The sequence below is a fragment of the Rhipicephalus microplus genome, chromosome 4 (genome assembly GCF_043290135.1).
Source record: "Rhipicephalus microplus isolate Deutch F79 chromosome 4, USDA_Rmic, whole genome shotgun sequence".
NCBI lineage: Eukaryota > Metazoa > Arthropoda > Arachnida > Ixodida > Ixodidae > Rhipicephalus > Rhipicephalus microplus.
In genome coordinates this window covers 113,395,200-113,407,428 of record NC_134703.1, presented here as the reverse complement: position 1 = coordinate 113,407,428, position 12,229 = coordinate 113,395,200, and the positions used below count along the sequence as shown (strand labels likewise).

The 12,229-nt window shown below is 43.0% G+C and overlaps 1 protein-coding gene across 1 annotated transcript in view; it reads left to right on the top strand.

Annotated features, from left to right (window-relative positions):
• LOC142814578 (glycerophosphocholine choline phosphodiesterase ENPP6-like) overlaps nt 1-12,229 on the top strand; it is an 86,850-nt gene that overhangs the window by 70,994 nt on the left and 3,627 nt on the right. The window contains exons 3-7 of the mRNA XM_075893530.1: nt 1,529-1,713; nt 5,874-5,983; nt 7,233-7,388; nt 9,679-9,822; nt 10,441-10,552. Coding sequence (XP_075749645.1) covers nt 1,529-1,713; nt 5,874-5,983; nt 7,233-7,388; nt 9,679-9,822; nt 10,441-10,552 — 707 coding nt within the window. The remainder of the gene's footprint in view (nt 1-1,528; nt 1,714-5,873; nt 5,984-7,232; nt 7,389-9,678; nt 9,823-10,440; nt 10,553-12,229) is intronic.

Genomic DNA, 12,229 nt, shown 5'->3' with positions numbered 1-12,229 from the left:
ATACACCACGTAGATTGAGAAAGAGGTGATAAGGTCTGACTTTCCGTTGCATTTGATTCCATATGTTCACCGTCAATTCTTAATTCCTTTTTTTTTGTGATGGCCATACTTCTTGTTTTTACATCAAACACATGACAAGTTGTCTTCACTTTCTGGTAAAAAATACACATACATATTATTGACGTGTTGTTATGGTGCCTCATATATGCGCCATAATTGCTTTATGTTTGACAATCGCACAAGTATGAAGCTGAACTTTGAGCAATATTGGCGGGCACTGCGGATGGGGTCGGCCGTTTGGATTATTGTTTGGCCACTTTGATGCCGTTTAGAGTACCGTTAAGGGCGGACAAACAGACAAACGTACAGACAGACACACAGACTAAAATTTTTTACTCGAAGGTCCCCAAGAAAGACTACCGTCTTTAAAAAACGCCAGGCCTGCCCGGAAGGCGCAGCACAGTCACAGCGAAAGCTACAAGAGCGGCCGATTTCAGAGCCTTTTCGAAACACTCATTGAGTAACTACTGCAAGCGCACTTGCTAGGTCAATATTAATGAGTTTATTTGTGTAGTAGGCGGTCATTCGCTGTGCTATTTTTCGTCATTCTTTTGAGAAGCGTGGTATCCGCTAAACACTTCCAAGGACTTTTATTAGGGCTCTTTGGCTCACCTTTTATACATGCAATAGCAACGTGTGTAGAGCTCACTTTTGAGCAGGAGTTTTAAACTTCCCTCATCTAGTTGGTCGAAATTAAGACCTGCGAGGGCCAGAAGAAAAACAAAGTTCGTAGCTGAACTCCGAAATTTCAACTAACGTTGCCATTGGAAACAAAGCATTTTTAAATGAAATGTATGATAACAATCAATAATGAAGGGGATTAGATGCAAGAAACATGTACATACTGATATCCAGGATTACTGAAATCTGGACGCCGATCCTGAAATACACAGTTTTTGTTCCACAGTTGTGCTTTACAGCACGGTCAGGACATGAGGTGCCTCAAGAAAAGATGATTGAGACCAATCACGTCTGTTTAACTCATCAGTAAACTTCCTGAAAAAAAAAATGGAATGAAGACCATCATGTGCTCGGTGGGCTGCTATCGAAGTGTCCGCTGATGATTGATATGCGGGGTTTAGCGTCTCAAAACCACAATACGATTATGAGAGACACCGTAGTGGAGAGCTCCGGAAATTCTGACCACCTGGGGTTCTTTAGCGTGCACCCAAATCTGAGCACACGGGCATACAGCTTTTTTGCCTCCATCCAAAAAGCAGCAGCCGCAGCCGAGATTCAATCCCGCGACCTGCGGTTGAGCAGCCGAGTACCTTAGCCACTAGACCACCATGGCGGGGCTCAAAGTGTCCGCGGTCCACGTGTTTGAAAGCCCTTCTTTAGAGAGTCAACGCGCCTCTCCATAATGGGAGTGCTACACATGGCACTTTCACATGTACAGTAGAAGAGTCAAATGAAGTCCTTTTATTTTTTTCATAGAATAATATTGCCCCATTCACTCGCACCACAGGTGGCCTGGCTGCGAGGTGGCCTTGAACAGGACGCGGCCGGCCATCTGCATGCCCCAGCGTCCCGTTCCGGGCTGGCGCTCCCTGGACCACGACTTCCGGAACAAGCTGGACGAGGTGCTCGAGGTATTCGACACCGACGAGCTCAGCTTGGCCATGCTTCAATACGGCGCAGTCGCATACTTCGGTAAGCGTAAATCATATGTACACGCAGAAAAGGCGTTTTTTTCATGTACGAAAAAGTGCAATTGAGTTAGTGTGAAAATACGCACAAGTACTTCAATTTAGCTCAAACAAAACTTGTTGGTCCAAATAACTCCACAGCCCTCTAGTACAGTGCGAGCTCTATTACGCTACCAATTACGGCTGAGCACTGGAATGTGTTCAATGTTATTTAGGAGCACGTGCGCTAGGAAAGTGTAAAAATGAAAATACCAAAGATGTTTCCAATGTGAAAATGGCATCTGACTATTGCGTAGATGTTCGTACTACCGGTAGGCCGACCTGAGCATGTTGGTATTAAGTAAATAGGATAAATGCTTTTATTTCTGGCTTTTTTTGCTAATAATTAGGCAAAAGGGGTAGCCGTTATCAGATAATAGCAGCATCAAAATTATATCTACTATAATTTTACTTGGATATTACGTGTGAATAATAACAGGAACGAAATAAAGAATGAATTCGCCCAACAACTTGTCATAACTGATCCCACTGGGAAGTATTTTAATCGGGCATGCCAATCTAGACACTTCCAGTCATTCAATAACTACAAGCAGCGTGACGCAGGCTTTTTTGATGCACTAGAGGTTTCTCGTTAAATTCATGAATCGTCAATGTTCTGAGTGAGCAGTGTTCATTAGAGCTCATGCTGTGTCAATTAGTTCTAAAAAATGGAGTAAAATAACTGATATCAAATACACCAAGTGAATTGGTGTGCTGCGAAGAATTCCCTTTAAATTTCGCTGGCTATCTAATACCAGGTTCTGTTAAAAAGTACAAGAGTGATATTTACACAGTATGAGAACCCAACCAATGACACAACTTCTAGAAACGTCCAAAATATTTGGGCGGGACATGTAACTGGGAAGTCTAGCGCACACGAAAAAAATGCGAGAACATTGTGACAACATACACTTTTGTATAAAAAAGTTTTACGTGGGACCTTTCCATAACGTTCGGCGTTAATTTCTAAGCTCCAGATAAGTATAACGATGCCCTTTTTCTGTGTATCATTTAGACGTCTGAACGCCCGCATGAGACGAATTCAAGAGGTATAGCCAGGGTTAGGGTGCACCCCGCTGAATCAACGCTTGTGAAATGTGTACGAGACAAACAATAAAAATAATAAAAATCACAGGTTTTGTTAAGTTCAGTGTGTGACAGCGACAGCAACACGGCCATCTTGGAGATCGCATGACGGAAAACTGCGTGATTTCTCGCTGAAACATTCGAAGCAAGTTTACGTCATGCCCCTTTTCAGGTTCCACAGTGGCAAGTACTGTTGGGCGGGCGTTATAAACAGACGTGATTGTGATGTCATTTCTTAAAAATTGGCAGATCCCATGTACAGTGGGAATCGATGATATGGGAAGGACGAATGAGGAAGGTCGATATGCCAATTTAAAATCAGAACATCGTCCCGAGGTGGAAGTAAATTATACAGTACATGACTTCTATATTATGATTATCATGTTTGAATGTGTCATGTACTTTCGTCATGTATTCACGTCACGTGACACCAAATTGGGTATATGCGGAACTAGTGAAACTTCTGCGAGCGTGCTATGATCGTAGCATGTAGTCATTTTTTACATGACATGCATGCCATGATTATCATGTTTTAACGTGTCATTTACCGTTGTCGTCTATCCACTTCAAGTAATACCAAATTTGGTATAGGCATAGCTAGCAAAACGACCACGAGCGCCACGCATAGGACAGCGCGCAAAAAGAAACTTATTGTACGATAACATATTCACCTACATCTGCAGCTTTTACAGCTTTTTATTTCTATATTTCTCGTTTCACCTCACCTTGGCCAACAGTAGCAGGTTGGAAATGTGTTCTGCAATTCAAGCTATTCTCCTTTTTTTTTTGTGTGTTTGTGTGGGGGGGGGGGGGGTGCGCGCGCGCGCGAGTTTGCCCATGACTCGTAATGTGGTTTATAGAAGTGATATTTGCTTTATGTGCAATGTGACGAATTTGTAAACGCCAGGTTATATTTTTAATTTAATTTTGACTCTTCAAAAGAGGTGAAGTGCTTTCAATTGTATTCGGGAGCTTTGTTATAAATGCTCTTCTCGGCTTAATTTCTATACATTTGAGCAGGAGATCAGTTGTCCCGACAACAACCAAGACTTCAGTGGTACTTAGGAGTCTCGGTTCCTGTAACGGTACTTCAGCCTCACGTGTAACTCCCAAATATTTATAACAAGAACAACCTCGTTCTGATTACATAACTTCAGCTGGCATTAAATAAATGAGCGGGCTCGCGAAGCAAATTTCTAGCGTTGCGACAGAATGGTGATTCGTAGTGTGACAAAATCTTCGATCGTTTCGAGAAATTTTCTGCGAATAGGCTTACCGTATGCATCAACCAATGTTTCATCTGCTGGCGGAGTTGTTCCTGCTGATATTTCTAAACATATTTCTCCTGACATATTTCTCCTGACAGTGAAATTGGACAGATGTCCAATTTCACTGACATCTGTCCCGTGCAAAATACTTGAGCATATCATTTTCACCCACCTTGTTAACTTTCTCGAGTCTAACCAGTTTTTCACACCCTCGCAACACGGTTTCCGCAAGAATTTTTCTTGCGAAACGCAGCTCTTAGTCTTTACAAACGACCTGCATGTCCTACTCGATTCTGGATTCACCATTGACTGTATTTTTTTAGATTATTCTAAGGCATTCGATAAGGTCAGTCATCAGTTACTACTTCTTAAGATGAAACACTTAAACCTAGACCCTAACGTGTTTAACTGGATTCGAGCCTTTCTTTCCAACCGAACACAGTTTGTTTCTGCTAACAACATTGATTCCCCCGTCCAGCCGGTGCTCTCGGGTGTTCCCCAAGGCTCTGTGTTGGGACCCTTACTGTTCTTAATTTTCATGAACGACCTGCCAACTAATGTCTCATCAAAGGTATGCCTATTCGCAGATGACTGTGTAATTTATCGGAAAATAACTAACCAAAATGATGTTACCTCGCTCCAGACGGATTTAAATAACATATTTACCTGGTGTCAATTATGTAACATGGAACTAAACATTTCAAAATGCAAAGCAATGCGTGTGTGCCGCACCTCACTTGCGTATCCAGATTATCATCTCAATGATACCCACCTCGAGTCTGTTTCATTTTACAAATACCTAGGTGTTCATATTTCCAGTAACCTGTCATGGAACCACCATGTGGAGCACATCATCGCCAAGGCTAACCGTTCTCTCGGGTATTTTCGCAGGAACTTCTACATGGCGCCCTCATCCCTTAAGAAACTTCTTTACACTACTTATATTCGTCCATCACTTGAATACGCATCATCCGTCTGGGATCCTGGTGGCACTACACTTACACATGAATTAGAAGCAGTCCAGAATCGTTCAGTTCGCTTCATTTTAGCCAATTATAACCGCACGGCCAGTGTTACCTTAATGAAGTCCCAGCTCAACCTTCCTGAACTCGCCATTCGGCGTAAAATAGCCCGACTCAGTCTCCTTCATAAACTTTATCATAGCAAAAATCTTCGTGAACAGTTTATTAAACCCCCCTCATTCATATCACCCAGATTGGACCATCTGCAAAAAGTTCATGTTCCCCGCTGCAGAACCGTAACCTATTCGCATGCCTTCATTCCAAGAACCACATCCGAATGGAATCTACTACCACAATCAGCTACGGCTATTACCGATACATCACGTTTTAGGGCCTTTTTGCAAAACATGTTTTGCGATGTTTGATTTTGCTTCGTGTTATATATGTCGTGCTTTTTTTTTTATCAAAATCGTTGTCATGTATTCCCGCTGCTACATTTAATTCTTTGTTACTGTGTGTTTTTGCCAACCGCTTTGTATTTTCCCTTCTTTTCCTTTACGTTTTGCCGTTTTGCCGTTTTTTTTTTTTAACAAAATCGTTGTAATGTATTACCGCTACTACATTTAATTCTTTGTTACTGTGTGTTTTTGCCAATCGCTTTGTATTTTCCCTTCTTTTCCTTTACGTTTTGCCGTTTGCTGTATTATTTTGTATTGCCACTCCCCTCTGTAATGCCTTCGGGCCCTGAGGGTACCATAAATAAATAAATAAAATAAATTTCTAAAACAGACATTTCCTTGTATTTACAGGTCGTCACCGCGGTCCAGAGAGCAAGGAGAGACACAAAGCGCTGGTGGAATTCGACCACCATTTGAATTATCTCATTGACCAGTTAGAAGCCCTAAACCTCACACAAAAGGTCAGCATGCTTACCAATTATATAGAACTCGTATTGCGCAATGTGCGTCCGCCTTCTCTTCAAAGTTTGAATTGTGAACTTATCGTAACAAGCTACTTGAAAACGCTTAAACGAGTGATGCCCTTAAAATTAGAGGCAATAACAAGCCTCTTTTGAATTTTCTCTGTATGTAAGGACACTCCCCTGAATGGTCGAATGATCGGACACAGCAAACGTTCAGAATATATTTGAATTCACTTCCAAAGTCTACCTAAATCCTCATTCTCCCGATCGAGATCTATCACTGGCTCGTCCAACACTGACAGAGAAAGTTGTAGTGACGTCCCACCAGAACCATTTAGTTAGCCTAGGCATGCGTAGGAGGGGACGAAGGTTCATGGCAGCACCCCCCCTCCCTATTATGTCAATGTATGGGGCTGACTGCGTGCCCCTTCCTGTTCGGGAGTAGGGCATTTTAAAATATAGGTGTGGCAAACAGGTATTATGGCTACAGAGTACGTAATTATGATGAAATTAAATCTTTCTTTGGCTTTAATACCACTTCACGATTTTCAACCACTATTGAGGCAGCATATATGTAGATCTTGCGATATGATATTGCCATCAGTTTCTGTTATACTGAAGGGACAATTGTATGAAAATATCTTAAAAAATGTAGCTGATCGATGAAGAATCTGTATAAACATATGATAAGAAATTAAGCTCTAATGTTATAGCGTCACAACACCAGCCGACAAGCCATGCTGCATTGGCAGCGTCTCGACAGGTTTTCGTCACCCTGTCCCCGTTGGTATAAGCTATCGAAATATTGGCAATGAAGCGAGAAAGCGAAAAACAACTTTGCCCCGCAAGCCCTGCTGTGGGCGAGCTGCGCTGCACAAGGTTATCAGGAACCAGCATCGAAATTGTTCGCAAAGGGAGCAGTAAGAACAAAAACACAGGACAAGCATCACGTACATTATCGATAGCAGTGCGGCGTGATGCATTAACCGAAGCGTGTTATTAGCCGTAGCAAATTTATACCTTCTCTAACGTATACGTATACGTCATTATTGTGTAGGTTTTAAAAGCCAGCGTTCGCAAACATGGCTACAAAAAGAAAAAAAGACTAATATTCATTAAGTAGACTAGCAAATGGTAAACTGCCAATGTTACCAATATTTCACTATTTCAATGCAAGACAAGCTTACGGTGTCATTTATGGCCAAGCTTAATTACTGCAGTGGCATTAATTTTAATGTATTTGCAGGTGACTCTCATGGTAGTCTCGGATCATGGTATTGCCAACACGGGGCCCGAGTCCACCACCGACATCATGCTGGACAAGTACTCGCCGTACATTAAGTACATGCTCAATTTCGGGTCGCATTCCATGGTGCTTCCGAGGAAGGACATGTTCCGACCGGTAAGTACTTTGTTCTATTGTTAGACGCGTTCGCGTAAAATATAGTCCCAAGCGAAAATTTCTATATTGACGATGAGATAACCAGGTAAGAATTAGATGATGATGGCAACTTAAAGAGATCAGAAATTTTCGAAACACCGCGTGTCGTTGAAGGCAGCGTTTCGGCAGGCGATCTTGTTTTCCTTAAGGCCTTGAAGAAAACACGTTAAGCCCAAACTCCATAAGCGCGAAAATGCACGCGACAGCGACGAGCGACGCGACGTAGATCGGCGTCGCGCGATCAGTCGCTAGCGCAGGCAAACCTCATTCACGCGACGGCTTCGGCGAGCGAATTCCACTGTTGCTGGCATGAGGCCGTCAACTCGCACCAAGAAAACCGCGTAGCGAGCGGTTTCCAATTAAAAAATAAGATATATTGTTGTGTAATGGAACGGAAAGTGTTTATTATTGCCTTACAGCATTTTTATATGCGCGTGCGTAATAAACATTGCGTTATTTCTTGTTGCGCATACGTGACTCGGGCAGGGTCACGTGCACCTATGTAGTCTTCGTCTTTTCCGGTTTTTCGCTATTGGCTGCTTGAGCCCAGCACTTCCGGGCGATGAGGGACGGTTTCCAAATCTGGAGAACCGAGCGATCGCGCGAAAACGAGCACGCGACACGTCGCGCGAACGCCCTGTTTCGTCGCTCATAGCGTCGCTCGTCGCTGTCGCGTGCATTTTCGCGCTTATGGAGTTTGGGCTTTATCTCCAGCGACACCCCGCGTTCCGAACATTCCTCATGGCTACAATCAGAGTGATACTTTCTATGCCACGATGACTTAGTGCGTGCGGTTGTGCACGCGCGATGTCCCCTTCTCACTTATACCATCCGCTTTGACGGCTTTCAACTCGTTCGTACCGTAAGGGTGAGGAGCGAAAGGAGCTCGAAATATAACCAAATGGGAAAATTTATCAAACAAAAGAGGACTTCAATCCTCACAGGCTCTGATTCTACAATAACATAAATAACCGTTGCAGCTAGTACACCTAGTGGTTTGTTGAACTTCTTAAGCACCTTGCACTTCGCGCCATCGAGAAGGGTAAGCGCGCAATCTTGATTAAAGGCGGCTTCCTACGTTTTATGAACAGCATCTAGGCGGCCCGACAACGCACGTTTATTCTTGAAATACGTGTGTGAAATGCAGAAATATTTGTTATATGTAACCATTAAAATTTTTTAAGGAAATTTTTTGCACTTATTGAAGCTATTCGTGTTCAATTACCAAGATTCTGAATTAAGTCGCCCCATAAAGAAATTGTACAAATTAGGTGATCAGAAAAGTGAAGTGTATTTTTAGAGAAACAAAATTCAAACGCATAAATTAGATACTGCTGTTCCTAAATAGCATTTGTTACAGATTTTAAAGCTAACCCTCAGTAAAGTACCTAGTCTTTAAGTTACCCAATATCCTCGCATCACTTTACGCTGTTTTTCGAAAGTTCTTCAGACAGACTACAGGTACATATCACAGTAAAGTGCGATAAAACATTTTACGCCTTACTTTCCTTAAATTCGTGAACAAGTAGAGGTAAAAAAATTATAAAATTTCTTTTCCGCAGTTATAGTTTCATACACGTCATCTTGTTTCTTTTTTTGTTCTGGTATCAAAAAGCTTTGGGGAAAAAATAGGGATTGGGTAAGCAATATTTTGAGGCTGTCGGTAGAATAAGTCATTTTTTCAACTTTTGATCCCGGCAGCTTTTGGTGCACCAGACTTCTATACGAATCATTGCTCCTTCGCCATATAGTTCGATGTGAGATATTGAGAGAGGGCGTCCTCTTTTGCGTTGTTGTTTGACTTGTTTTCTTCCCCTATTTGGGCATACGTCGAACTGCATTTGTACGTTCTCGCACGTTTTATTTCGAAACGAACTTCGGCTGAACAAGAGAACAAGTGGCTAGGAAAAAAAACATTTGCATATTATATCTATATACACACAAAAACATCTCTGTGAGCACTGCCCTGAGTGTATCAAATCACCTCCCACATGGTGCTCGGACTAGTGCTACCAGCATATATAATAAAAGGAGCTTTAGGCCTATAGCATGCCAGCTGCGTCACTTTGTTTCGAGGGTTAACGAGTCCAATCGGTGGCTGCTGGCAAAATGTCGATATCGGCCCAGAAGCAGTCGCTACTCTCTTCTGGCCTCTTGAGGTTGGACGCCTTCTATTTGCACACTTTGACTCACTCCTTTACTCATCTCTGCCTTTCTTCCTTTTTTTTTTTTTTGGTTCGCGTCCCGCCAGCTGCATCGTGCCCTGATCGATGCTCGGGTAGAAGGCCTGCAGGTCTACACCAAGGACGAGATTCCAGCGAGATACCACATCAAGCACAGTCCACGAGTGCTGCCTCTGTTTCTTATGACCACGCCCAAGTACTTCATTTTGCCGGTGAGATGTGTACGGTACAAAATATGTGAGAAACACTGAAAGTGCCCTTGATCTTTCGTTACTGCTTGCCACTGATCTCAATTGCTTTCGTATAGCATAACTCGATTGGAATATAATGTAAGGATAGGTTAAATGAGCAGATGCCGCCTGTGGCATCCTGCCCAAAGTTTCTAACTCACGGGTGCCTATCTTTCTCATGGGCGCTTCGTTACCAAAGACGTGCTAGTTTTAAGCTGCTTAGTTGTTGACGTCATGCCCCGTAGTGTCGCTGCAGCGAAGCCTGTGGACATGACGCCAACGATTGACCCACTTCGCAGGCAGCTAAACCTTCCGTAAAAGCAGGCCAGCTGAAAAGTTTTCGGGCAGCCTGCTTGCCTGATATATATGATAATCAATTTTAATGAAGGACTTAATTCAATGACCATGTCTACTTGCTGTAACAAGCAGAGCCACGTGTTACGTTTAAGGTACATTCGTTCGTATAAGCATGACGAGATAACAGGAACGCCGTAGTATTTTACTTATTAATCATGGAGAAAATGATGCTGTGGCTCGATCACAGCATGCGAGATCCCACATCTTCAGCAGCAAGCGCCTTTCTCTCAATCTCCATTCCAGCTAAGCGACAACACCAAAACAAAAGTGAACCACAAGAAACGCTTCTTCGGCTACCACGGCTACGATCCTGAGCTTCCCGAGATGAGAACCATCTTCTACGCTCAGGGCCCAGGTTTGTGAAATCCACTTCCTGAATACGCAAAGTCAGTGTTTTCTCGTGGCTGGTGTGCCTCACACCAGCCACGAGAAAAAAGAATAGAAAAGAAATATTGCAGGCGTGATGTTGAGAAAATTGGCGATGGCCGTGTGATTTAGAACACGTTATCAATACAAATTGTTCAACCGGCATTCTGAACAAAATTATATTAGGAAAAGATCTGTAGCAGATAACCACCGATGGTATGCTAGAACACGATGGTTGCCAAGAGAAGCTCAACACCATCGAGTGAATTGCGTGCAGTAATGGAGTACGGAAATCTTGAACGCACAAGATAGCGCCAGCTGATGCAACACGGGCAACATGGAACTTTTCTTAGAGAAGCCTCAATACTACAGTGTACCCAAATTAGGCTGGTTGATGATTATCTGTCACGATCTGTGGCTTGACGGCTAATTCGCGAACGGGTGAATTGTATTCGTAAATTGAGAACGTAATCGGTGACCGGTATCGTGCAGCCGATAAGATATGCTGGAGCACATACAAGGGCAGCGTTTACAAGATAAAGTAAACTAGGTAAAATAATATTACCTGGAGTTTTACGTTCCAAAACCACGGTTCCATTGTGAGAAACTCTGTAAAGGGGCCGGCTCCAGAGATTTCGACTAACTGGTTTCTTTAACCTACTCTTGACATCGCACAATATACGAGCCTCCACCATTTTTCCTCCTTCGAAATGTGACCGCCGCGGCGGGGATCAAACGCGCGACCTTCGAGTGAGCAGCCAAGCACCGTAACCGCTTATCCAACAAGGTGTAAAGGCAGCAATAGGGTGACCGTATCTGCCTGCGTTGGCTACTCGCATCACTTGTACGGCACTCTCAGAAGTCAAGATTGTTGCTCCTTGTCACAGTGTTGTCTATAGCTCCTAATTCCAGGCTCACTCGTGGTGTTTTCGAAGATACGGTCACAAGGCGCAATCATAACGTAGACCAAAAAAAAAGGGAAGGGGGGGGGGGGGGGGGACAAACCACTGCACTGAATACTGTCACCCTAACACCCATGTGACCTTCTTAAAGCAAATCAATGAAAAAAGGGAGGGGGGGGCAGAACAGCTTACTCTTGCATATGAAAAAAAAACGCGTAAAAAAGCCACACGTAATCTGCAAGAAAGGTATTGTTAAGATATTCTATTATCTAGAAAAGTAAACTTGATATCATGCAAAATAATTATTTCATGCCATGTGCTTTTAATAAACGTTCAACTACAAGTTAGTGCCATGGTTTGTCACCTTTTTTTTTCTTGGTCCACATCGTGGTTTCGCCGCTTTCTATGCTAAAAAACTGTCATCACGTAGTCCAGCTTTCAATTCTTCTTCATTTGTGTTTTGCATGTCGTCATTAAAACGGACGCAGAGTCGAGAAAAAACAGACGCTGTTCGTGCAGTCTTGCATCCCGAGAACTGACGACTTCATCGTGTTAACAACGTGACTTCGATTCTTTATAGATGAATAAGAAGTACCAGAAAAGAAACGAAAGGTACATCGTAGGCAGACGTAGGTGGTCAACGTGTGCCTTCTTTGATTGATATGTGGGGTTCAACGTTCCAAAATCACCATATGATTATGAGAGACGCCGTAGTGGAGGGTTCCGGAAATTTTGACCACCTGGAATTCTTTAACGTGCACCCA